Below are 22,544 nucleotides of genomic sequence, written 5' to 3' on the forward strand. Positions count from 1 at the left end.
GGAAACAGTAAATCAGGAGGTACCAACTCCCGATAACAAAACCTGTGGCTGATTTGCTGGACTCGATGTAGTTGTACGCTCACGCAACACTTCCTACCGCCCTTTGCTGACACTCGCCCAGGTTGCTCTCCTTTGCCAGTGCTCGTGCGCCCAACTTGTTTCCAATACTTCGAGAATTCCTGAAAACACAGAAAATACCACGACCCAAAAACCAAAAGGAGCTATCACCGCTACCACTGGTATAACCCCAACAATATAAAATGTACAAAGAAAGGAGAAGAAGAAAACGAGAATATAAGGGGGTGGTGGCAGATTTGGGACGCAAAAGGGGTGGGGCAAGAAGACCCAAAAATCAAATAAGGGCCAGAAACTTCTGAGATAAAGCTCAACTGCGACATACCCGAATTCAGCAACAACTATAAAATCCCTAAAATATGTATGCGCTGGTTTGGTCTTTTGGAAGGGATATCTCAAAGAATTTCTACTGTTAGAAATAAAAGATGCAGAAAACCTATCCAATTTTGTGAAAAGCTCAGAATCTTGAGTAGCAAATAGTCAAACTAAGGACTCAAATAGAAAACAGTAGCTAAAGCAGTTTATACTCTATAGCAAATCGGAAAGAGAGATAAACAACGACAGAAGAAAGAGAAAAGTTTAAGTCTACTTACTGACCGGAAAACGGAAGAGACGACGATCGCCGGAGAACTCCACCAGAGATGGCGAGTTCTTAATTTAGTTACTAACCCGGAAAGTTGCAGTAGACTACAAAGTTAATGGCAATTGTTATTAGAGTCCGTTTGATTTCTCATTAAAAAAAAATACTTTAACTAATCAAAATGTATATTAAAATTTTATTTTTCTTCTTTGTATATCTAAAATATAAAATTATAAATCTAGTTATTTAAAATATATTGTTGCCTCTATATCAATGTATATCACAACAATAGCAATTATATTTTTTTATATATCACAATGTATAACACGTCAAATAATGTGTATACCAAAATAGATTTCACAAGTTTATTTTCCTTCTTTGTGTATAGCAAAATTTTATTTCCCTTCATTATATATCAAAAATTTATTCATTCCAACAATTATATTTATTGTTTTTTAATTTTAAAACTTATTGCAAACCTGTTACATCAAAATTTATCTTCTTTCTTCATATATCAAACAAATTAGTATTTCTTTAAACTTATATCTTTTTTTTTTAAAAGATTGGAGCAAGTCGTGGGAGGTGAAGAACTGGAGAGATAGGAGAATAACATCACGGGGCCATCTTTTTTATTTTTGGTAAAGAATCTGATTTATTAATTTTTCTTTTTATTAGGAGAGAGGAGAAAAGGAGCATAATATAATTGGAGTAGTGTAAACGCTTTCTCCCCAAATTTAGCATTGTTTTTCTCCTAGTTTGCAGAAGCCTATAGAGAAAAGAAAAAAAGAATATCTTTTGCTATTTTTAAGGAAAACGATTTTGATTTTTAGATGCCAATTTTTTGGGTATTTCTGTTGCCGTTAAGGCTAAAAAATTATCAATTGTCTTTGTGCGTTGGTACCATTTTTCCGGGTGAAATTCAAAAATGGCCAAATTTACAAGTGGTAATTGAAAAATAGCTACAACTTCAAAAGTTATTGAAATTAAGCAACTTTTTATGTAAAGATAAATCTAATAATGTTCAAAATTCGGAAAATATTCCAGCATAATATACTAAGTTCCAGCATAATTACTGAAGTTCCAGCATAATATACTGGTCTAGCATACACATGTGCTCTAATCTTTAGTTTTCAATAATTTTACAAACGATGGCTATTTTTTCATTACCGGTCCAAAAACTGACTAGCTCGGGCTATTTTGACAATTTTTCCTATTTAGAGTGAACAAACCTTGGCCCATGCTTCACATTTGTTGCGAGCCCACGGGATTAAACAACAAATAGTATAGGGATTAGAGCCATTACCTATATAAATCTACTTCTCCTTCAAGGGGAAACTCCTCGCCTTCTCTTTCGTCCGTTGTGAGTATCTCTTTTATTCTCTGGCATTCTCTCTATCCAGTTTAATTGTTGATATTTTCATCAGTTTATTCTCGTGTAAATTTGCAATATAAATATGTAGTAGTATTTTTATTCTACTTATGAAGTTTTCTACAGTAAAAATGAATGTGGAAGTTGAACATTGTTAGTGCATGGCCATGGTTAGCTGATATTTTTGCTTTAACGAGTTTAAAATTGCTGATAGGGTAACAGTTGTTGCGTATTATACTTATATATTCTTCAATTGTTGGCTGTGCAGGAATCAATGAAATAATTTCATCAACTTTGCAACTTTGTTTCTGTTTTTTTCTTTCTTAGGAAGTATATGATTTTCGAGAAACTTCAAGCTTGATGTTGTTTTAATTTCATTAGGAAACTATTTTTCTCTGACTTTCTGTATTTCAGGAACCACCAAAATAATTTTAGGAACATTCAAATTCTTTTTCTGTTTTGTTTTTTTATAAAATAAACTTGAACTTTTTGATGGGACAGATAAACGTTGGCATTATGATCATGGAGACTGTTGGGAGGAAAATGGAGAAAGACAAGAAAAAGAGAATGGCTGAAACAGGGGAGGAACCTATCAATCCCATGGAGAGAAAGAAGATAAAAAGAGTTTTAGACAAAGAGAGGCTCAGAGCCAAGTCCGAGAAAAGAGCGGAGGTTTGGCATAAACAAATGTTGGCTTCTCTTGACTCGAAAAGCAATGGGAGGACGAAGATTTCTCCTACTACTACTAGTGGGTTGCCTGAGCTCGACATTCGTCTATTTACAGACCTTTCAGCTGCTAAGGTGTCTATTAGAGAAGCAGCTGCTCAGGCTTTAGTTGCTGAGTTGCTTGAATTCAGAAGGCTTATGATAATCTGGAGAACAAGGAAGTGGTTGATGGTCAGCTCAAATTGGAAGCTGAAAAGGATGATGGGTTGAATAACTGTGCCCCTTCTTTGAGATATGCAGTTCGGAGGCTCATTCGTGGCCTTTCTTCATCAAGAGAGGTGTGTTTGTCTAATTTGTAGTATAATTGTTCTGTAGTTTTGTTGAAAATAATAAGTGCCTAATTATTGTTACTATTTAATTTGTCAGCTTAAATAGGGTCTATACGCTTTTCCATCTTCATTTTATAATCGAAATTCTTTTGGAGACTAATATCTTTAGGGGTGACAAAAGCAAATTCATTCTGGAAACTTGTGTCGTACAATAAGACACTTAGACTATGCTCTCCTGTCTTTACCTTTACAAATGTTATTTTATAGTAAAATCCCAAAAGGTTACTTTTTGATCATGCTGGCGCCTGGCAGGAAGATACTCATAGCTCGTGTCTTTGAAAATTTTTAATAGCTATATGCTGCATCGTTTTGAATTTAAAGGTTAAGTGAAATACTGAAGGTTTAGTGAAAAGATGTCTACTCTACTCATGGTTCTATGTGCCATGATTGTTTTAATAAACTCAACGTGCCCGTACAAAATCTTATCTGTTTCTTATATGTGCAGTGTGCAAGGCAAGGATTTGCATTAGGCATGACAGTATTGGTTGGTGCAGTTCCATGCATAAAACTGGATGCACTGTTGAAACTAATTATATCTTCTTCCATGAAGGAGGCAGGAAAGATTATCTTTGTTTGTGAACTTATCAGTTCTCTTATGTGCTGGCTTGATAGTTTTAAGTGGTTTTGTAGGACGACTTTGGACCCTTATTTGCTTATGGAGCTATTGCAAGGTCAGGGAGATTAACTTTAGAGTGGATTGCTGATAAAAACACTCCTTATATTAAAGAATTTATTGGTTCTCTTGTCTCGCTGGCAACAGAAAAGCGTTACTTTCAAGAGCCTGCTGTCTCAATTATTTTGGAGTTGGTTGACAAGGTCAATAACATTTACGAGCCTGTGAATTGCAAATTTATGCTAAGCATGTACACTTTAGTTATTACTTGAAATAGCTTCACCGATTGGATTTTCTTTCGTCATTGCAAACTCGTATGAGCTTATATATCTCCCTGATGGATATTTTAGGATCTTTTCTACTTGGCTACTAAAGATCACCTGTTCCGGCTGTTCCAGTACCTTCTTAGTGCTGTCGTGCAACTAAAGTTTCTTTTACCTGTCCAAATAAATATCACCTCTTCCTATTACTCTAAAATGTGCTTTGTCATGTTGCTGGTTTAACTTTTTGAATTTTGTGCATTTGTGTTTTACCATCTTATCCTTCTTTCTCTACTTTGGTTCTTTCCTTAAGCTGTATTCTATCTAGCTGTATCAACATACATATTTTGTCATGTCAGTTGCCTGTTGAAGCTTTGCTGAATCATATACTTGAAGCTCCTGGACTTAAAGAGTGGTTTGAAGGTGCACCAGAAGTTGGAAATCCTGATGCTTTACTTCTTGCCCTTGCTATACGTGAGAAAGCTGGTGTCGATGACAAAGAGTTTGGCAAGCTTCTGCCTTTTCCTTATAGCCCCAGCAGGCTTTTCACTGTTGAACATCTGTCCTTGCTTTCCAAATGCTTGAAGGTGATACTAAACTTCTTCATTTCCCTTCCTTGAAAAGCTTTGTTCATATTTTGATCTGTGGACTTTATGGATCTGCAGGAGTCCAATTTCTGCCATCCACGAACTCATAGTGTATGGTATTCCTTGGTAAATATTCTCTTACCTGAAAATGTTGTGAAAGGGTTTGATTCCTCAGTAGCTTTAAGTTTCATGAAAATGCACAAAAAAACCCGCAAGGGTAGCTCAGCGGAAGAAGATATTCAGAAGAATCTTAAGAACTTCTGTGAAGTTATCATTGAAGGATCACTACTTCTTTCATCATCTCATGATTGTAAGAACTTGGCACTCAATGTGCTGCTGCTTCTCCTTCCAAAACTGTCCGCTTCCTGCATCTGCTACATCCTCTCTTACAAAGTTGTACGTTGCTTAATGGATGTACTTTCCAGAAAAGACTCTAATCTATTTAAAGCCTGTCAATATTTTATGAGAGAAATATGTGAGTGGGTCAAGCATGATGCTGCTAGAAGAGTAGCAGTTATTATGGCTTTACAGAAACATAGTAATGGGAAATTTGATTGCATCACCAGGACAAAAACAGTAAAAGAGTTGATGGCTGAGTTTAAAACTGAGTCTGGATGCGTGCTTCTCATACAGAACTTGGTTGACACGTTCCTGGATAAAGGTCATGCTTCAGAGGAGCCTTTAGATCAGAGTCAAACAACAGATGACAACTCAAAAATTGGTTCCACAGAATATAAAGATTCTTTTAGAGCGCTAGGAACCTCAGATTTTTCTAAAGGCTGGATTTTAACGTCAATTTCCAATAGCTGGAAGCATCTACCTCTGGATGCAAATGCAAGGTTCAGAGTGCATAGAGAAATTCTAAAATTTCTGGCTGTTCAGGGTTTATTCTCTTCAACTCTTGGAAGTGAGGTGACATCTTTTGAATTGGAGGAGAAGTTTAGGTGGCCAAAGTCTTCCATTTCAAGTGCTCTTTGTAGGATGTGCATTGAGCAGCTACAGTTACTTCTATCACATGCTCAAAAAGGCGAAGGACCTCATGTTGTGGCAAGTGGTCCTGAAGCTAATGATCTTGGAGCTTATTTCATGCGATTTCTTGCCACATTGCAAAACATTCCTTCTGTTTCGCTGTTCAGGTCCTTGAGCGATGATGACGAAGAAGCATTAAAAAATTGCAGGCTGTGGAGTCTCAGCTCTCAACACAGGTGATATTTTGTGTTGCTTCTTTTTGTAGCATCCTGGTCGGCAGCACTAATCAAAGCTTTTTGTACCTTTATTAAACCAATGTCACTTGCTTTTGGCATTTAAATCTTTTTGTTGTTTGATAAGAATGTAGACCTGTTAATTCGAAGATCCATATCCTGTTCAGGAAAGTGCAAACTTCTTCAGTGATAAAGTTAGATTGTTAATCCTTCTTATTCTTTCTTCAAATGACCCCAGGAGAGAAACTTGGGCCCAAGTATTGACACAAATAAGTTTCATTCCATGAGGTACCTTCTGATGCAATTGTTGCTTCAAGTTCTACTTCAGCCTGAAGAATTTTCTGAAGCCGCCTCGGAATTGGTTATTTGCTGTTCAAAGGCTTTTCGATCTTCTGATCTTGCTCCCGCTGGAGAAGATGAAGCAGATGGAGATGGCACACCTGAATTGATGGATGTCCTAGTGGACACCATGCTTTCGTTGCTGCCACAGTCATCAGCTCCGATGCGGACTGCTATTGAGAAGGTAAACTACTGAAAAGCAAGGATAATATCCTATCAGTGCCTCCGCCGATCTATTATCCCCCAAAGCCCTGGCCTGAGGAAGTGCTTTCCAATATTTCTTATGCATTGTTACACCTACTGCATTATGATGCCTAGTCCATCCTGAAAAACCTTACCGACTTTGATAAGAGAAGAAACTTAAACAGAGTTAAGAGGAACTTTTACTTATATGGATGTTTTAGCATATGACACTGAGTTACAACATCACCTAATTCCTCAGTCTCAACCTGATAGGTGTCTGCAATATGAATTTTCAATATTCGCGTTGCTCCATTTAAACCCGTTTCAATCTTTTTCTGTCACCAAAAGTTCTCTACATTTTCTATTGGCGTACAAATCTCTAACAAAACTATAAGTTTTTAGTGAAGATTGGTCCTAAAGCAATGGCGTTCCAATATGGCCAAACTTTTATGCCATCTAATAGGTATCATGGTAAGCTATTTTTTGCTAAGTCCGTATCGATTCTAGAGATTATTGGTCTTTCAAGACAACTTCCTTCCATGCGATTTTAGTTCTACCTCGTCCTTTTAACACCTTTAATAAGCATGGTTCATACCTTTAATAAGACATGACTAGGAGGGTGTTTGGATTGACTTATTTTAAGTGCTTATTGGCTTTTAAGTACTTTTTTAGTTTGTGTGGTGTTTGACAATGATAAAAAGTGCTTAAAACCACTTACTTTTAGGCATAAAAAGTACAAAAATAAGCCAAAAGCCAAAAGTTGAGTATTACCAACTTATGGCTTTTGACTTTTAGCTTAAAAGCTACTTTTTATAAGCCAATCCAAACACCCTCTAGATCATCTCAAGTGACCAATCTCTCATTTTATCTATCTTGTGTACTACATAACTTGTAGCTTTTTTCTGAATGTAATCATTTCTAATCTTATCTACTCTTGTATGCTTGGGCATTATCTTAACATTTGCATTTCTGATCTTGTGGATATATTGGACCTTAGAGGCCCACCATCCTCTCCCATTTGGCCATAAACAATTTTTTTGAACTTCACTTTGGTACGTATCATCCTATTGCATAACACTTTGATAGCACTTCTCTAGTTCAACCATCATATTTTAATTCTAGATATAGCATCTTCATCTGTTATGCCATTCTCTTGGAACATCGAGCCTTGAAATCTGAGTTGATTGCATTTAGGCACCTTAATCCCGTCTAATCTGATCTCTGCCTCACGCTTCTTATGCTAGCTAAACTTGCAGTACATATGTTAAGTTATATTTCTATTTATCCTTAAATTATTTAAGAAAAGCATTTCAACACTATTTCTCTTATATTAGTTTGATTCATGGAGAATGTAAAACTTTCTATTTATTGATCATGTGCTGGTGGAAGGAGCAAATACTCGATGGAATAGTCGAGGTGCGCATAAATTAGCCCGGACACAAATGTTATAAATAAAACTTTCTAGTTATTGAAATATGTTGAGTTATTCCTGATGGGCCCGAAAAGAAAGTAGGTGTATGTTTTCGAGATGGAGGGGTATACGCTACTGTCAGACTTTAGTATAACGGGTTCTTTTTATGTTTTCATACTCAAATCAAACACAATTCAGAAGTTATTTGCTGATAGAGCTATAGTTCAAGCTGTGTTGGTGGACTCTGTGGATAGGAAGAACCAATAGAATTTTTGAAGGCAAAAAGGAAAGTGTAACTAGCCTTAAATATAAGTTCATATATCTATCTTTAAAGCTGAGTGCTAATTAGTGGTCTGGTGCTTGTTACATATAATCAGTAGCTCTGTTTTAGCAAATTTTGGTAAAGACCTAACCACTATGAATTAGTGGCAGCTAATGTATGTTTCCGTATTGTATTTGACATTAGCTCCAATAGCAATCTTGGCTGTTCTCAAGGATACTAATCCTTGCATTATGCGAGTAAGCATTTCTATTTTCTTATTCTCAAATGGGGTTGGGAGGTGTGGACCTGACTTGTACAATATTCTTCTTGATTAACAAAATGGATGATCGATACTAGATATTTACTCATGTTGGAAGATTGGGTCTGTTTATCTGTCAGACAGATATCTTTCCTTTTCTGTTGTCCTAATTATTGAAATGTGATTGGAAGCTTCAACTCCATGTAATACACAAACTAAAAGCACAAATTTCACCTTTAGCACCAATACAAGCTGCTCACACCAAAGAGAACATCTTACTGAATGTGTAACTCCATTTATCCTGTTATCTATACTCTTGTGCATAGGGTTTCTTATCCATACCTTATTATCTCATGAGGAAAAAAGTAGTGAATACATTGCTTCTTTATATTCCTTTTCTGGATGCACTTGTTGTATTGTCTTTCTGTCGATGGTGTACTCCTTATTGTTTTGACAGAGTTTCCTTTTTGGTTTGTCCCAACAAGTTGAATGCTTCAGTCTTTCGTCAAATGGACAAAATATATGATCTTCACTAGGTCAAAGTACCTTATAATAATACTATTCATATTGTTTTCAGCTTGACTTGACACAATCAAAATAGGAACTCATTAGAACATTCTGTAGTTGATCTCTTCGATGCGGAGTTGTCTCTGTATTATGGAAAATATTCTTTTTCATGTACTTTTGATGCTCCTCCACTCTCTGTCTCTTTAAAGGTGGAAGAGAACTTAATAGTTCTTCAATTATCTTTCTTTGTCCATCACCGATACTTACAATTCAAAGAGCTTAGCAGATGCATAATATGAATACATGAAAGTTGATTGTTGTGTTTTATTTTTCGGAAAGTGCGCATGTAGGTGTTATTTATATCTTTGCTTGTATTTTGTATTATGGAATGGTAGGAAATCTCTAGTTAGAGAGTTCTTCAGTTGAATGTATACTAGTACCTAAGAGTTCGTGTGAATTTCTGCAACAGCTGCTGTTGCTCAGGTTGTTTTCTAGTTCTTCTTTACCTACTTAAAGTTGTTTGTCTTTTTAGGTTTTCAAATGCTTTTGCCATGATGTCACGGATGATGGGTTACTTCGGATGTTGTGTGTCATAAAGAAAAATCTCAAACAAGCCAGACGCCAAGAAACAGACATTGAGAACGATGACGACGATGACAATGTTATTGGCATTGAAGAAGCAGAGGATTCGGATGAAGCAGAGATGGATGAAACTGCGACGAATGATGGACAGGCAGACTCAGGGACATTAGTTGATATCGAGGCAGCAAGCGCAGAACTTCTTGAGGCTTCTGATGATGATTTTGATGAGGGAATGGATGATGATACAATGTTCCGCATGGACACATATCTTGCTAAATGTATAAAGGAAAGGACGAACCAGACTGGTGGAGAAACTGCTGATTCACAGCTTGTCCACTTCAAGTATCGTGTCCTGTCTTTGCTGGAGATTTACCTAAATGAAAATCCAGGCAAGTCTTTTCTTGATATACTAAAGTACATTTATCTTAAGGATGCGTAAGATTGACTTCAAAATCTAATCTCTTAATGTATAATCTAAGTTCATATCCTAACTTCATGATTAGCTTTTTGGCATGATCATCATGATGGAAACATGGGATATGATCTTTTAATTCTTGGAGGTTGTATATTTTTCCGTGTGGAGTTATCAGTGGCATTTCAATTGTCATCTGATTCCAAACGAATAAAGAATCCATGATCAAAAAAAAGGAAAGGAGGGGGTTGGGGGTTGGGGGGGGGGTTGTGGAACCAAGTGACGTCATAATTTCTTTTGATTGCTCCGGTTGGTATCTGAAACATGGATAAGGGATTATGGAACAAATTACTGTATTGTGCAGTTTCTTTCAACATAAACTAGGCCTCAATCCCAAATTTATGAGTGGCTATGTTAATCTTTTATATCCATTTAGCTCAATGTAGGCCCATCATTTCTACATATATTTTAATACTCTGTATTTCAAGGCAAATTAAGAGTCATAAAAGCTAAATGTTCTCAAAATCTCATACTTCACCTAAAGAGACACACACAACTCTCTTATTAGAATAAAAGGTCTTTTAATGAATCTTGGACCAATGTAAATGTAACAATAAAAAAGTAAAAAACAGCTAACACTTAATTCCAACTAGTTAGTGGCGCTTATACGGTTCTTTTGCTTTACTTCTTCTGTTTGATATAAAAAAATTGCGTTCTTTTGAAACTTCCCTCATGTGATTTATGTCTACCTCTTTTTCTGTTAAATTCAATCATCATATTGTTGCACACAAGGATTGGTGCATCTGGTTGCAATCCAGCTCCGGCAACTTTTCTTCTTGTTTTATTCTCTATGCTTGCTACTTGATCCTTTTGTCGTGTGATCATTTATCATCTTGTTTTATTCTCACAACTGTTCCATAACATTCACTTCGAGTATCTTTCTATTGCACAATACTCCTACAGCATTCCTTTTTCAGCCATCCTATTTTAGTTAGGGGTGTTTCATGGTTCGGTTTGGATCGGTTTTTCCCTAAAAAGAAACCAAACCAAGTAAGTCGGTTTTTCAAATATTAGAACCAAACCAAACCAATTAAGTCGGTTTTTTCTCGATTTGGTTTATGTCGGTTTTTCGGTTTTTTCGATTATTTGTCGTTTTTTTTCTTAAATATAAGACATACACTACCAAACACATATTTCGGCGACCACGTTTTTAACGCAACACTATCAAATCAATTGCCCTTTGAGAAATCTATTATTTACCAAGATATATTGATGATAATTGAATCAAATAGTGATGAATAATTTAAGGGCTCAATTAAAAATATATTATTTTTAACATGAAAAAGATTCTTACACTTAACAAAAAAAACTACCAATCAAACTAGAATGTAAAGGTAAAGAACCGTACTAAAAGTGCAAACGATTAACATTTACTATAAAATTTTTGAAACTTGTATAAAAGTATACATATATATAGGTGTAATTCTAAATTTAAAATAGCTACTCCTATATTCGGTTTGGTTCGATTTTTTTTTATTAAAACCAAAATCAAACCAAATTTGATCGGTTTTTAAATTTCAAAACCAAAACCAAACCAAATAAACCAAACCAAAAAGTATCGATTTTTTTGGTCGGATTGGTTCGGTTTTTCGGATTTTTATGAACACCCCTAATTTTAATTTTACATGATATATCTTCATTTGTTATGCCATTCTCCTAGAAGCGAAAGGTTTCACCTATATTAAAAAACTATCGAGAAGTAAAAGAGACAGTAGCACAAGCATTTTGATCTTGCGGTTCTGAGGTTGTGGTTTGTCTTTCATCAAGTGTTGCAGCTACCTTTCATCTTTCTATTGTTACTACTGTTAATAAACTCAAAACACTGGTTCATTTGATCTATTGATTGATCGAGGAATAGTTTTTTTTTTAAAAATGTACCATTTTACAGGAAAGCCACAAGTATTAACAATATTCTCACACCTAGCTCAAGCATTTATAAACTCACAATCTACGGAAGGTAGGGAACGGCTTGGTCAGCGAATTTGGGGAATTCTACAGAAAATTATCAAGGCAAAGGACTATCCAAGAGGTGAAGACATCCAATTCTCAGTGCTCAAGTCACTCTTGAAAAGTAACTTTAAGCTGGCAGCAAGACGTTTCAAGTCTAAGAAATCTGCCTCTAACATGTCAAAGGAAAAGCAGTCTGTTACCTTGAATAGATACAAAATGATCAATTCTCTTGCTCAGAGTTCAATATTTTACATTTTGAAGATAATTAATGCTACAAATCTTCCAGAATCTAAACTTCAGAAGGTTTTTGGTGTATTCAAGAAATTTCTGAAGGATTACTTTAGTAAAAGGTCTCAATTGACGTATGAATTTCTGAAAGAAATTTTTAAAAGGAGTCCATGGATTGGATATCACCTTTTTGGATACCTTTTGAAGAAATGTGCTATGGCGAAGCGACAGTTTAAGCAAATTGAAGCTCTTGATCTGGTCATGGAGATAATAAGATCGATCGTCTCTGCAAACCCTGATGAAAACAGCCAGGATTCATCATGAAAAAAGCTGAAAAGACATCTCCGAAAGTTAGGCCGCCAAATTAATAAGTTGTTCGAAAATATGCCCGAGAAGGCATCAAGACGAGCTGATGTGCGAAAATTCTGCGGCAAAGTCAATCAGATTTTGGTAAAACTTAAACTGAGGCGTCGTTTCTTAAGACACTGCAACAGATTGTGAATCTCAACAGGGTAACATGTTTCCTGCTTTGAAAAGGTGAGTTTTAGGGAGAAGGTATCGTTATAATCTGATATAAATCGTTATGTTGGAAGTTCCTGCCACGTGTGATTCTACTACCAGAAAATTTTGGCTTGTGTTCCTACCGATGTTGGACTAACCATTTGGCCATTTTTTCCTGGTGATTTTTCTGACCATTGTCACTGAACTTTATTGTATCCTAGGTTTGTTTACAGTGGATTTTTATTGTGTTTGGCACACTTTTTTTGTTCTGTTGTTCTGAAACAGATAGTAATAGCAGTTCTGATAATATTTATATTTAATCTGTTATAGTAATGGTACAGGAGCGCCTATTTACTTCTTACCTAATCCGCTTGCCCGGAGAATGATTCCACTCGTCCCACTTAATTCCATGTCATTGTTTATATTTAGAATTACTTACAATTTTGAACTTGCTGGCGTATTATCAAGTAGATGAGAGTCACTGTTAACACCCTGAGTAAATCTAGGATTGTGTGTGCCCTATTATTCTCTTCTTTATTCTTATATTTAGAATTGTTTTTATTGGATTGAGACGGACTTAAATGGAACGATATTGAGAATGATGATTCATATAGCTGCTTCAACTTATTTGTGATTGAGGCATAGTAATCGCTTGTATAAAGAATTGATCTAGGAAGTTTCCCATGTCTATAACTGGTCAGGCAGGATTTAGTAGTGGCCATCATTTGAGTCGCTATCACGAAAAGAACAAATGAATTGCTTGACTTGCAATTCTCACTTCAGTTGGTAAAGTGGTGTAGGACTTTTTCAATGCTACTGGGAATTTCATCCATAGGCTGGTTAGACCAAAGGATTGGGCTAATTATCCGTCCAACAGCATACTAAAGTACTAGAAATAAAGCATCAAATGGGTATTCTGCTACTTTTCCCTGTTCATTTAGGATCAACTCTTCCTTTTCTTACAAAGATTGAGAATATTGTTTTGGGTGGTGTCACCTCGTTGACCTCCTACGACTATAACGTATGAAATCAAGTCGATGTAAATTACATCCAGTAGTGCAATCTGAGTCCACGAGCGGCTACCAGCCTGCCACATTTCTTGTTGTTATGGGATGGGAAGCGCACGAGGCGAATTTAGAAGTTTAAGTCATTGAGCATAATATAATATTTTAAAAACCAAAGATACAATTTGCCTTAGGTATAGCAAAGTCTTTAACCACAAGTTTAAGGCTACTATAAAGGATTAAAGTCTCGTATAACTAACACCTTGGATATGGTGTATTTGTCACATAGACTCATTGTGCCTTGAAATATCCATTTCTTATGTCTCCAAGAATGCCACCTTCACCAGTAAGGCTTTTACTTTTCGTCTGTGTGTGCTTTTTCTTTAACAACGTTTGAAGTATATGATAATAACTTGAATACGCAAATTGTTTTGACCGGATAACCATGAATTTGATGATTTACAACATTATGGTTAGCTAGTCGAATCAATGTTTGTTCTTCTTTATTTGTAAAATTAACCCATTTTCTATTACTCTAATTAATATTTTCTTGAGCTTGTCACCAATGGCTTTGGATTAAAGCTTCAGGCTTCGCCTCATACTTTTGTTACAACTTAATGGTTGTGTGTTTGTGTATTACTATTATTTTCCAGAAAATTTAATTATATATAGCCATCACATGGGTAAGGAGCAGGGCAATCAGACTGGAGTCTGTCATTGCTGCCATTTCGGGATCCTCCACGTTAAAGGAGATTGTTTACGTCTTTACTATGTAAGGAAGTTGCTACCAGCATTTGGCTAACTTCATTAACCGCACAGCTGAGAGAGAGGCACCTACCTATAAATGGAAGAAAAAGCAAAACGAAGAAGGCCAGTCAAGCTATAAGTTGCTTTCAAGTTTCAACCATCAAATAATATATGAACATAACTGCACCCAATCGTTTACATATCATTCCAGCATCCCCTACTGCCCCACCTGAAAACTGATCTCACATCTTCACCATCAAAAGGAAGGGTCGAATTTATCAATGTTCTCTTGTTTGTACATCCTGCTCCTAGGCCAAACCAAACTACGGTGCTTTTGCTCCTAGAAAGATAGGGAGCTGATACATGTTTACCCCATTTCAAGGTCGAACACGACATGTATCTCCAAGTGCAGGCCAGAATTTAATAAAAAATAGCACATGGTGAAGAATCATTCTTTTTTGCTCCATGTTGTTGCTCAATTAATTCAATTCATATCTCTACAAGTCTCATCGTGGCTCCACAAGTTCTCCACCTAACAACACGTTGTTCACCCACCCAATAAATTTACGAGCTAACTGTAAACTTTGAGGCTTGTGCTAAAAGGGAAGGGAGTTAAGATGATAGAACTGAATAATAGAAGAAATGTGTGATGTTCTTTCAAGAAAACAATCAAATGTATTAGTGTAACGAACTGCTGTACAAAAGGTGTTATCTCAACTATCTACATATCTCACTCTCATTAACAGAGGGACCATCATTCCTAAAATCCCTAAAATTGTGATCCCTACGCCTCCACTTTATGTCACCAAATACTACAATTTCCCTTCCTCTCAAGCAGACAAACTCTGTAAATTTCTCATCTCAACGAGATGTGCAAAACATCAAGAGACAATTCGAGGCACCGACTCTATACCTCAAAAAACAAAAAAGGCCAATGCTTGAACCAACAAATCTCAAGAGTGTGCATCATCAGCATCAGAGTCACTCCCTGAAGAACTTCCTGAATCGGAATCTGCACAAAAAAAAGTTATGTTCAATTAATCAAAGCCTTCATTTGAGAGCCAGAACAACAAAAAGGATCATTTTTGGCAGTTGGGAGTAGTTTTTATATGTATACCACTAGAAGAGGAGGAATCGCTGCTCGAGCTGCTGGAACTACTGGAGCTACTACTAGCATTATTATCACGAACCTGTCCACCACCACCACCTTCATCCTTGTCAATTTCAATTTCCACGGGAGGAAAGTGGGTAGCCGGTTCATCATCCTCTATCTCCACATCATCCTCATCTCCAGCATCACCCCCCTTTTTGGGCTTTTTGAAGGAGTCATTTTTCTCGCTTGTACTAGGCTGCAACAAACAAAACAACAAATTTTATTAGCCATTCCCTTACCCTTCTGATAAATGCAACAAGAGAAAGCATATGTATCAAATCAAAAGAATTAACAAAAATGCAATACTGCATTATTACCCCATCTGCCTCTGCAACGGATGTTGTCGTGGCAGCAGAAGCTGCAGCACTGGCGGATGGTGGTTGTCCCAAATTGTTAATCAATGCCTGCCTCTTAGTTTTGCTCACCATCTTCTTCCAATTGGTCACAAACCGATCAAGCTCCCATAGAGTCTCCGTGTCTAGGGCCTCAATGTCAAGCTCAATCTCATCCCCATCTTGGGCTAAATGCTCATTCCTCTTCCTTATAATCTGCACTAACTGTGGCATCTTCTCTTGCGGTAAACTTTGCAGCCCAACTCCTAATTTATGCTTCTCCTCCATACTCATTTCTCTTTTATTCGGATCCTTCGCTCTTGGCTTTGGCTGCTTTCCCATAGGAGGCACTTTAGCAGCAACTGATGATTGAGGCTTTGCCGCTGGTGGTGCCCTCACTGGGGAAGGAGTTGACAACGGGGACTGCTGCCGCACCACTGGTGGATTGTCGGGAGGCTGCTGCACAGGCAAAGAGGGAGTTGAAGCACTCGAATGATTCTGCATCATTCGCTCCTGCTTCTTTGAAATGTGAGGGGCCGGAGTAGGCTTGGGCTTCTTCACTCTCTCCGGCGTAGGAATGTGATTCCAAGAACTCCCCTGCAACTCATCTATGGCATGAAAATCCCTCCTGCCACTTCCGCCATCAAGCTTATTCAATTTATCCTGAATCGGTCTAAACATGTCCTCAAAACGTGCCAGGAGTTGCTCGGCGAACCCATGAACTTGATCTGTTTTAGGGTTATACAAAAGGGCATTATTGAAAGTAAGCCTCACATCAGCTGCGAATTCAAAAGGGGTAGGGTAAAAATTATTAGACAAATTGGATTTCACCGTCCCCAAATCCATGGGTCGCTTAATAATCTGGTGGTAATCATGAAGACCCAAGGCTTCAGCATCTACAGGGGTATTGAAAATCCACCCACTTTTGTGCTTCATCAGCTTTCCCAAAACTTGCCTACATTCCTTCATCATATTTTCCTTTCCTATTATGCCCTTAACACCACCACCACCAGGATTACCGAAATTTCTATTATCAACTCCATTGGGGAGCTTTTTCGGATCTTTACTGGATCCGGAAGGGGTGGGCCGTTTATTTCCGGATAACTTCTTGGACTTGCCGTGAGATCTGGGGTTGCTGGTGCTCAATTGACCCGATTCGATTCGATCTTTGAGGTTTCGGATCTGTTCCAGCTCCGCCACCAGCCGACTCCGTAGCTCATGGAGCTCGGTTTTGTTGTACGAGGCAACGTTGTAGGTCATATATCCTCCAAGATTGAGGCCGTCAACGTTGGTACTTGATTCAATCGGCCGTTGATTAAACGAATAGGCATCATCTGACGCGGTTTGCGTCACGGCCGGCGATTCATCGGTGAGACGACCGTTAGATGCGTGATGGAATTGCTTCTGCTTTTTCTTAGGGTTAGGGTTAGAGTTAGGGTTCAGTTGTGTATGAGAATAAGGGGTTTTCCCCATGAATCCACCGCCGGCACCACCAGACTGAGCCCAGCTAGATTCATTCCGGCTAGCTAAGACGGCGGATGCCATGAATTGCACCGGCACAGGTGGAATTGATCGTTATCAGGTGGTGTTGAAATCATGAAATTGAAAGGGACGTGGTAGCCACGCGCCCGCCGGAATTCGACAAAGTATCTCCGATTACCACCTCCCGGTGACGATTAACAAAAAAAGGACAAAAAAAAAAATCTTTAAAATATTGGAACCCAATTGGAAGGCAAGGGTTTGAAGGGATTGAGCGAGGAATGAGAGGGGGAGGGCATCGCTTCTTAAAGGCGATGAGATCTACCCGTTCGGAGTTCGGGCAGTATTTAAACCGTGGATCATGCCCAGACTTCTGATCATACGGTGGAAATTAATTTGTTTGCTGTCTGAAAAACTGACCGAGACAATCTGGCATGAACGGCTGAGATTCGATGTGTTAGACACGTGGCGGAAAGATCAGGTTTCAGTTGGGAAGGGTTTAAATAGAGCTGGTTTTTTATTTTTAGAAATTCTAAAATTGAATGATAGGAAAGGGGAAAGAGAGGGTGGCGTTGTAGTTCGGGTTTGTTTGGAGTTTGAAGTGAATTTGGGTCGCATGTGTCCTGAATTTAGGGTTTTGAGTAGGTGGGGACCACAAAAGGAAAAATAGGAGGGGGGTGGGTGGGTGACTGACGTGGAAGGGATGAAGCCGTGAAAAAGAAGCAAAACGCGCATAGGGCATGTGTAAAAGTGTTGACGTGTCAGGAAGATCCTGTCAAAATGTTTTAATGTTGTAATGTAAATGTGCTCATGAACGTTTAAAAAGCCCACTTTTCTTTTCCCAAATTCACACTCGTACCCCCCTTCACAAACTTTTTCTTTTTACTCCTAAGTCTCATTTTTATGTGAAATGTGTAATTGAACATAAAATTTATAATTCGTGTATTATATGAATATATAAGAAGTTAAATTGATTTAAATCAGAGGCCGTTCAACTTTTAAAAATTTTAGCATTGAACTCATTAGATTTTTAAAGTTAAGAGTTCATATCTATTATTTTTGAATTTTTACACATGAATTTTTGTTCTGCGTCAAAAGTTATGAGCTTAGTTAAACTCGTTGATACTACACTACATGTGCCACTGGTTAAGATATCTATAGTGAAGCTCTTCAAATATTTTAAAATGTTTCAAAATAAAAAATGTCTTAAATTGAAGTGAAGGGTGTACTATTGCACCAAATTTAATGTATAAAATTAGTATTTGCATACAAAGAATATTTTCAAATCTAGTTACCTATAGTTCTCAAAATTCTATCATTACGTGTATCTAATATGTAAATACCCACTTAGTGTGCAATAATAAGTTCAGAAATATCACATTTAATTAGCAGTTTCTTATTTTTGAATTTTGTGGTAGAATAACTTAGATTAAATCAAAGTTGGATGTAGGAGTAAACAGTAGAGATAAAGAACAACTATCATCCTATCAACTAGTCCTCATACTTTGTTTCCTAATCTCAAACAACTAACGGTGCAACAAGTCCAATTAGAATAAAATTAAGAGATAATTGTAGGCACCAAATTAGTGGTAGACAAAGATGAGGGCAAAGTGGGAATCCAAACACTAGAGGGGTGCGAAAGATAAAGAGGGAAAAAAAAAACCAATATTTAATCTTTTATGAAACTTTTTTTGGGTCCCACAAAGAGTAAAGACAACTAAATATTAGCTAATGTGTAGGTGGCGTCACATTCTTTATATATAAAGCACCCCCACCACCCCCCTACTCACAACCCCCACGTCTACCTCTTTTCCCTAGAACCTTCCAATATCATTACAAGTTAGTACAAATTTACAATTCCAGATCCAATTTATTTTCTGCCTACTTTTCTTTCTCTGCAAATTTTCAAAACCAATATCTTTTTTTCCGATGAGGAATCTCTTTGCACGAAGCTTGTTAGATCTGTGGTCCTGCGGTTTTCTCACGAAATCAGAGAGAATCCGGCTAGCCGGCGGCAAGGGTACTTTAAGGACTCGTCGGATTTTATGTCCGCCGGCGAGGTAGATTAGTTAGGTGTTTGTTCTGTTGGTTTGGTGGCAGGCGGCGTTGTTTGTGGGTCCAGTTTTGGTAAACAAAAAAATTAGGGTAAGCGGTTTAGCTGGGCCTGGGCCTGGTATTTGGGCGGAGCAGCCCAAACTCTGGTCAGTCTCGTGATTGACAGCTGGAGGTTACTGGTCCGATTTGTAAGGTCCAAACATGTGTGAAAATGAATAGCTGCCCTGCATCTTAGGTTGCGGTTGGACCAAAACGATTTTGTTTTAGTTTTGTAGAAATTATCGTTAGCGTTAGTTTTTATCGTTGAAAAATTCTTCTTCTACACAAAACATTCAAAAAATTTAAACGTAATTTTTTCACGAATTTGTTGTCCATTTTTTTACTCAGAAGTTGTCCTGCGATTTTAGAATTTGCAGAAATCAATTTATTTTAACGTTTAGTTTGCAAACTGTTTCTGCAAAAACTTATTAGTTAAGTTTTGGGCAGAAATACTTTTTAAAAATTTCAAACAAAATGGCATCTTATCATCCAAAAGAAACAACAGTATTGTATAGACTTAAAAGTAATAGACATGCTTAAGCTTTGTAAGGGAAAAAAGGCTTAAGCTATAAAGTAAAGCATATTGATGGAGTTCTTTTGTCAGTGTTTATCTCTTTTTAATTTAAGAATTGGGATTATAGGTGTAAATTTTATAATTGCACATAAGTTTTTGTACTGAAAATATTTTACTATATTTTTGGAATTCTTTGCGTCTTTTGCCGAAAGATTTCAATATTATTGATTTTTTTTTCATAGACACGCGGTCAATATTGAATCCTCTATGACTTCACACACAATTTAATGGAGTTGCATCATATAATATAACAGAAATTATTCCCCCACGCCCTTCACACGGTTTTCACCATTTTAATTTATTTTTTAATGTTATTTTGGCAAAATTAGCTTTACGTTTGACTATTATATTGCTAAAATTTTATGCGTGTCTGCGTGGATTATATTGCTCGACTCATGTAACACTAAGTTAGATTGTTGCTCTTGCAACCAATTAAAGGAACGTCGACTAACTTTTCTTTCTATGATAAAGAAAGTCAGTTTTTCTCTGTTATTATTAGTCTTTTATTTGAGAAAAATAAAAAAAATAAAGAGTGATGAAACAAATAAAGAGAAAATGTTACGATCGAATGGCAAAAAGATTATTTGAGAAGTGATCTTGAGTTGGTATGTGTATATTAATGATCAAGATTGTTAGACAAATGATCTTGAGTTGGAAGGACGAGATTATGATTGAAGATTGCATATTTGATTCAATCCATAAAAACCAAAGAAGTTTAAGCAAGTCAACCATCAGCTGCTTTTGACTTAACCCCTTTGATCGGGTCAATCTTGAACTGATTCATAGTTTCATACACCTATGGAGACTAAAGTTGAATTTTCACATTTCCTTTACATAGGAAATATCAGACAATTGCTAAATTTTCTTTCAGATATTTTACTTCCATCAAATCCAAAAGCATCAAACACTAGTAATTACGTAGTTATAAAAGCATCAATGAGTCAAATTAAGTGCGGATTCCTCTAGCTTTCTCGCAAAGAATTTAGCAAAAAGATAAACTTGGTCCAATATAACATTGAATCAGAGGAGCATCAACTAGACAGAGGTTGCAGATGCTTGTGACATTGGTCTACTAGCAGGAATCAGGCAAATACTTGTGGATAGAATGTGAGAATCGCAAGCTAGAGATGTATATAAGGGAAAGGCACGCAAATAACCAAGGAGCTTTGGAAAGTGTTATGAATCGGCCCAGCCCAATATGGACGGGAATCTTAAGTAAATGTCCCAAAAAAGTTTCAACTTACAAACCTCTAGTCATTAGTCGTAGACTTACCAAAACTAGTCAAGCACATATAAAAATTAAAAACCCAAAAAAATAAGGTTCTTTCTATCCAAGAATCATACACAAAGATCTCCGTCCATATTTTCAAGCGTGATTAGCAACATTAAATGCAAGACAGAAAGAAAATTCATGGATGACGTAGTAAATAAAGTGATGAAATATAAAATATATATATATATTCCAAAAATCTAAGCAAAAGAGACTTTTTTTCAATGAGTATGGTTGAGATTAACTGAAAATATATAGATGAGTAAATATACAAAATTTAAAGAAGATCGGAGGTGATTTAGACTGATTTGGTACCAAAATTCGTAGTTAAAATCAGTTCAAATTCTTCTGCAACAGCCGACACGTGTATCAAACATGTATCACGCATGTATCTCACACGCAAGTATACATGGATATACATGTGATACACATTTGATACATATGTGATACACAAATGATACACAGTGTGATACACTTTTTTCATGTTCATCTTCTGCTTCGAATTTGCAATTCAAACCACCTTGAAACTCTATCAAATCATTCCAAAACTGAGATTCAAGCTCCTTAAGATATACTCAATCTATTTTAATAACACTCACTCAAAAGAAAACAAAAACTTGACCTTTTTTGGCTACAAATAGCTCATTGGCTAATATTAGTAATATTGTATGAATTGGCCAATTTTTATAATAAACTACTTATAAATGAACATAGTTGGTATTTTTCTAATATGGACACCAACAAAGATGTCACACAAATAGACATCGGGCCGAGAAGAAGCAATTAGGTCAGGCCTTTACAAAGGTTAATTTGGGATTCAGGCTGAGGGCGTCGTTAAATAATATGGGCCATCACTATCAATAGGTGATTGTGAATTATATGCCAAAGCAACCCTCTGTTTCTCATCCCCGTTACTTGTGGCATCTCATCTCCTTCTACAGTCTATCTATCCGTAGTTGTTATTTTCAGCATTTCTGCATGTGAGTTTGTTTCAGAAAAAGTAGGGTTAAACCAAGAATAGTATGTAAAGTCAATAACTGAAGCAGCCAGTATGATGACTATGATCAAACATAGATGTTATAGCAGTTGGAAACTCTATATCCTCCACCTTGACCCAATGTGGATTCGTTACCAACCACCTTCCAATTTGCTCTTGTGGTACCTTTCACCAACACAAGTATCAAATAAAAGCCTAGGAGTCAAAGACCATTTTCTTATAGTGGGATTTCCAAATAGAAGCTCTTGCCTCTTGCCTTGTGTTATTATATGTATGCTTGTAAACATATTAAGCTTGTTTCCATATCAAATACTTGTATTGTATCTTTTCTTCAATTAGCTCAACGGTAAAACAAGAATGGCAAGAAAACCAAGAAAGGATGGTGAGAAATTGAATGATAAAGCTTTTTGCATCAAAATTTCTCATTCCAAAACTTTATGTTGTTATTGTTGTTGTTGA

At 36.7% G+C, this 22,544-nt stretch overlaps 1 protein-coding gene and 1 pseudogene across 1 annotated transcript; one reads left to right on the forward strand and one right to left on the reverse strand.

Annotated features, from left to right (window-relative positions):
- The first annotated feature begins 1,974 nt into the window (after positions 1–1,974).
- On the forward strand, positions 1,975–12,730 carry LOC104211430 (rDNA transcriptional regulator pol5-like; annotated as a pseudogene).
- Positions 12,731–14,838: 2,108 nt separating this feature from the next.
- On the reverse strand, positions 14,839–17,423 carry LOC104211428 (transcription factor GTE7-like). The gene is made up of 3 exons (XM_009760478.2): positions 15,657–17,423; positions 15,304–15,535; positions 14,839–15,198 (listed from the first exon to the last, which is right to left on the reverse strand). Exons 1-3 carry the CDS (start codon positions 17,214–17,216, stop codon positions 15,140–15,142), a joined length of 1,851 nt encoding a protein of 616 aa, XP_009758780.1. The 5' UTR covers positions 17,217–17,423; the 3' UTR covers positions 14,839–15,139.
- Between the last annotated feature and the right edge of the window lie 5,121 nt (positions 17,424–22,544).

This window comes from Nicotiana sylvestris, chromosome 1 (genome assembly GCF_000393655.2).
Source record: "Nicotiana sylvestris chromosome 1, ASM39365v2, whole genome shotgun sequence".
NCBI lineage: Eukaryota > Viridiplantae > Streptophyta > Magnoliopsida > Solanales > Solanaceae > Nicotiana > Nicotiana sylvestris.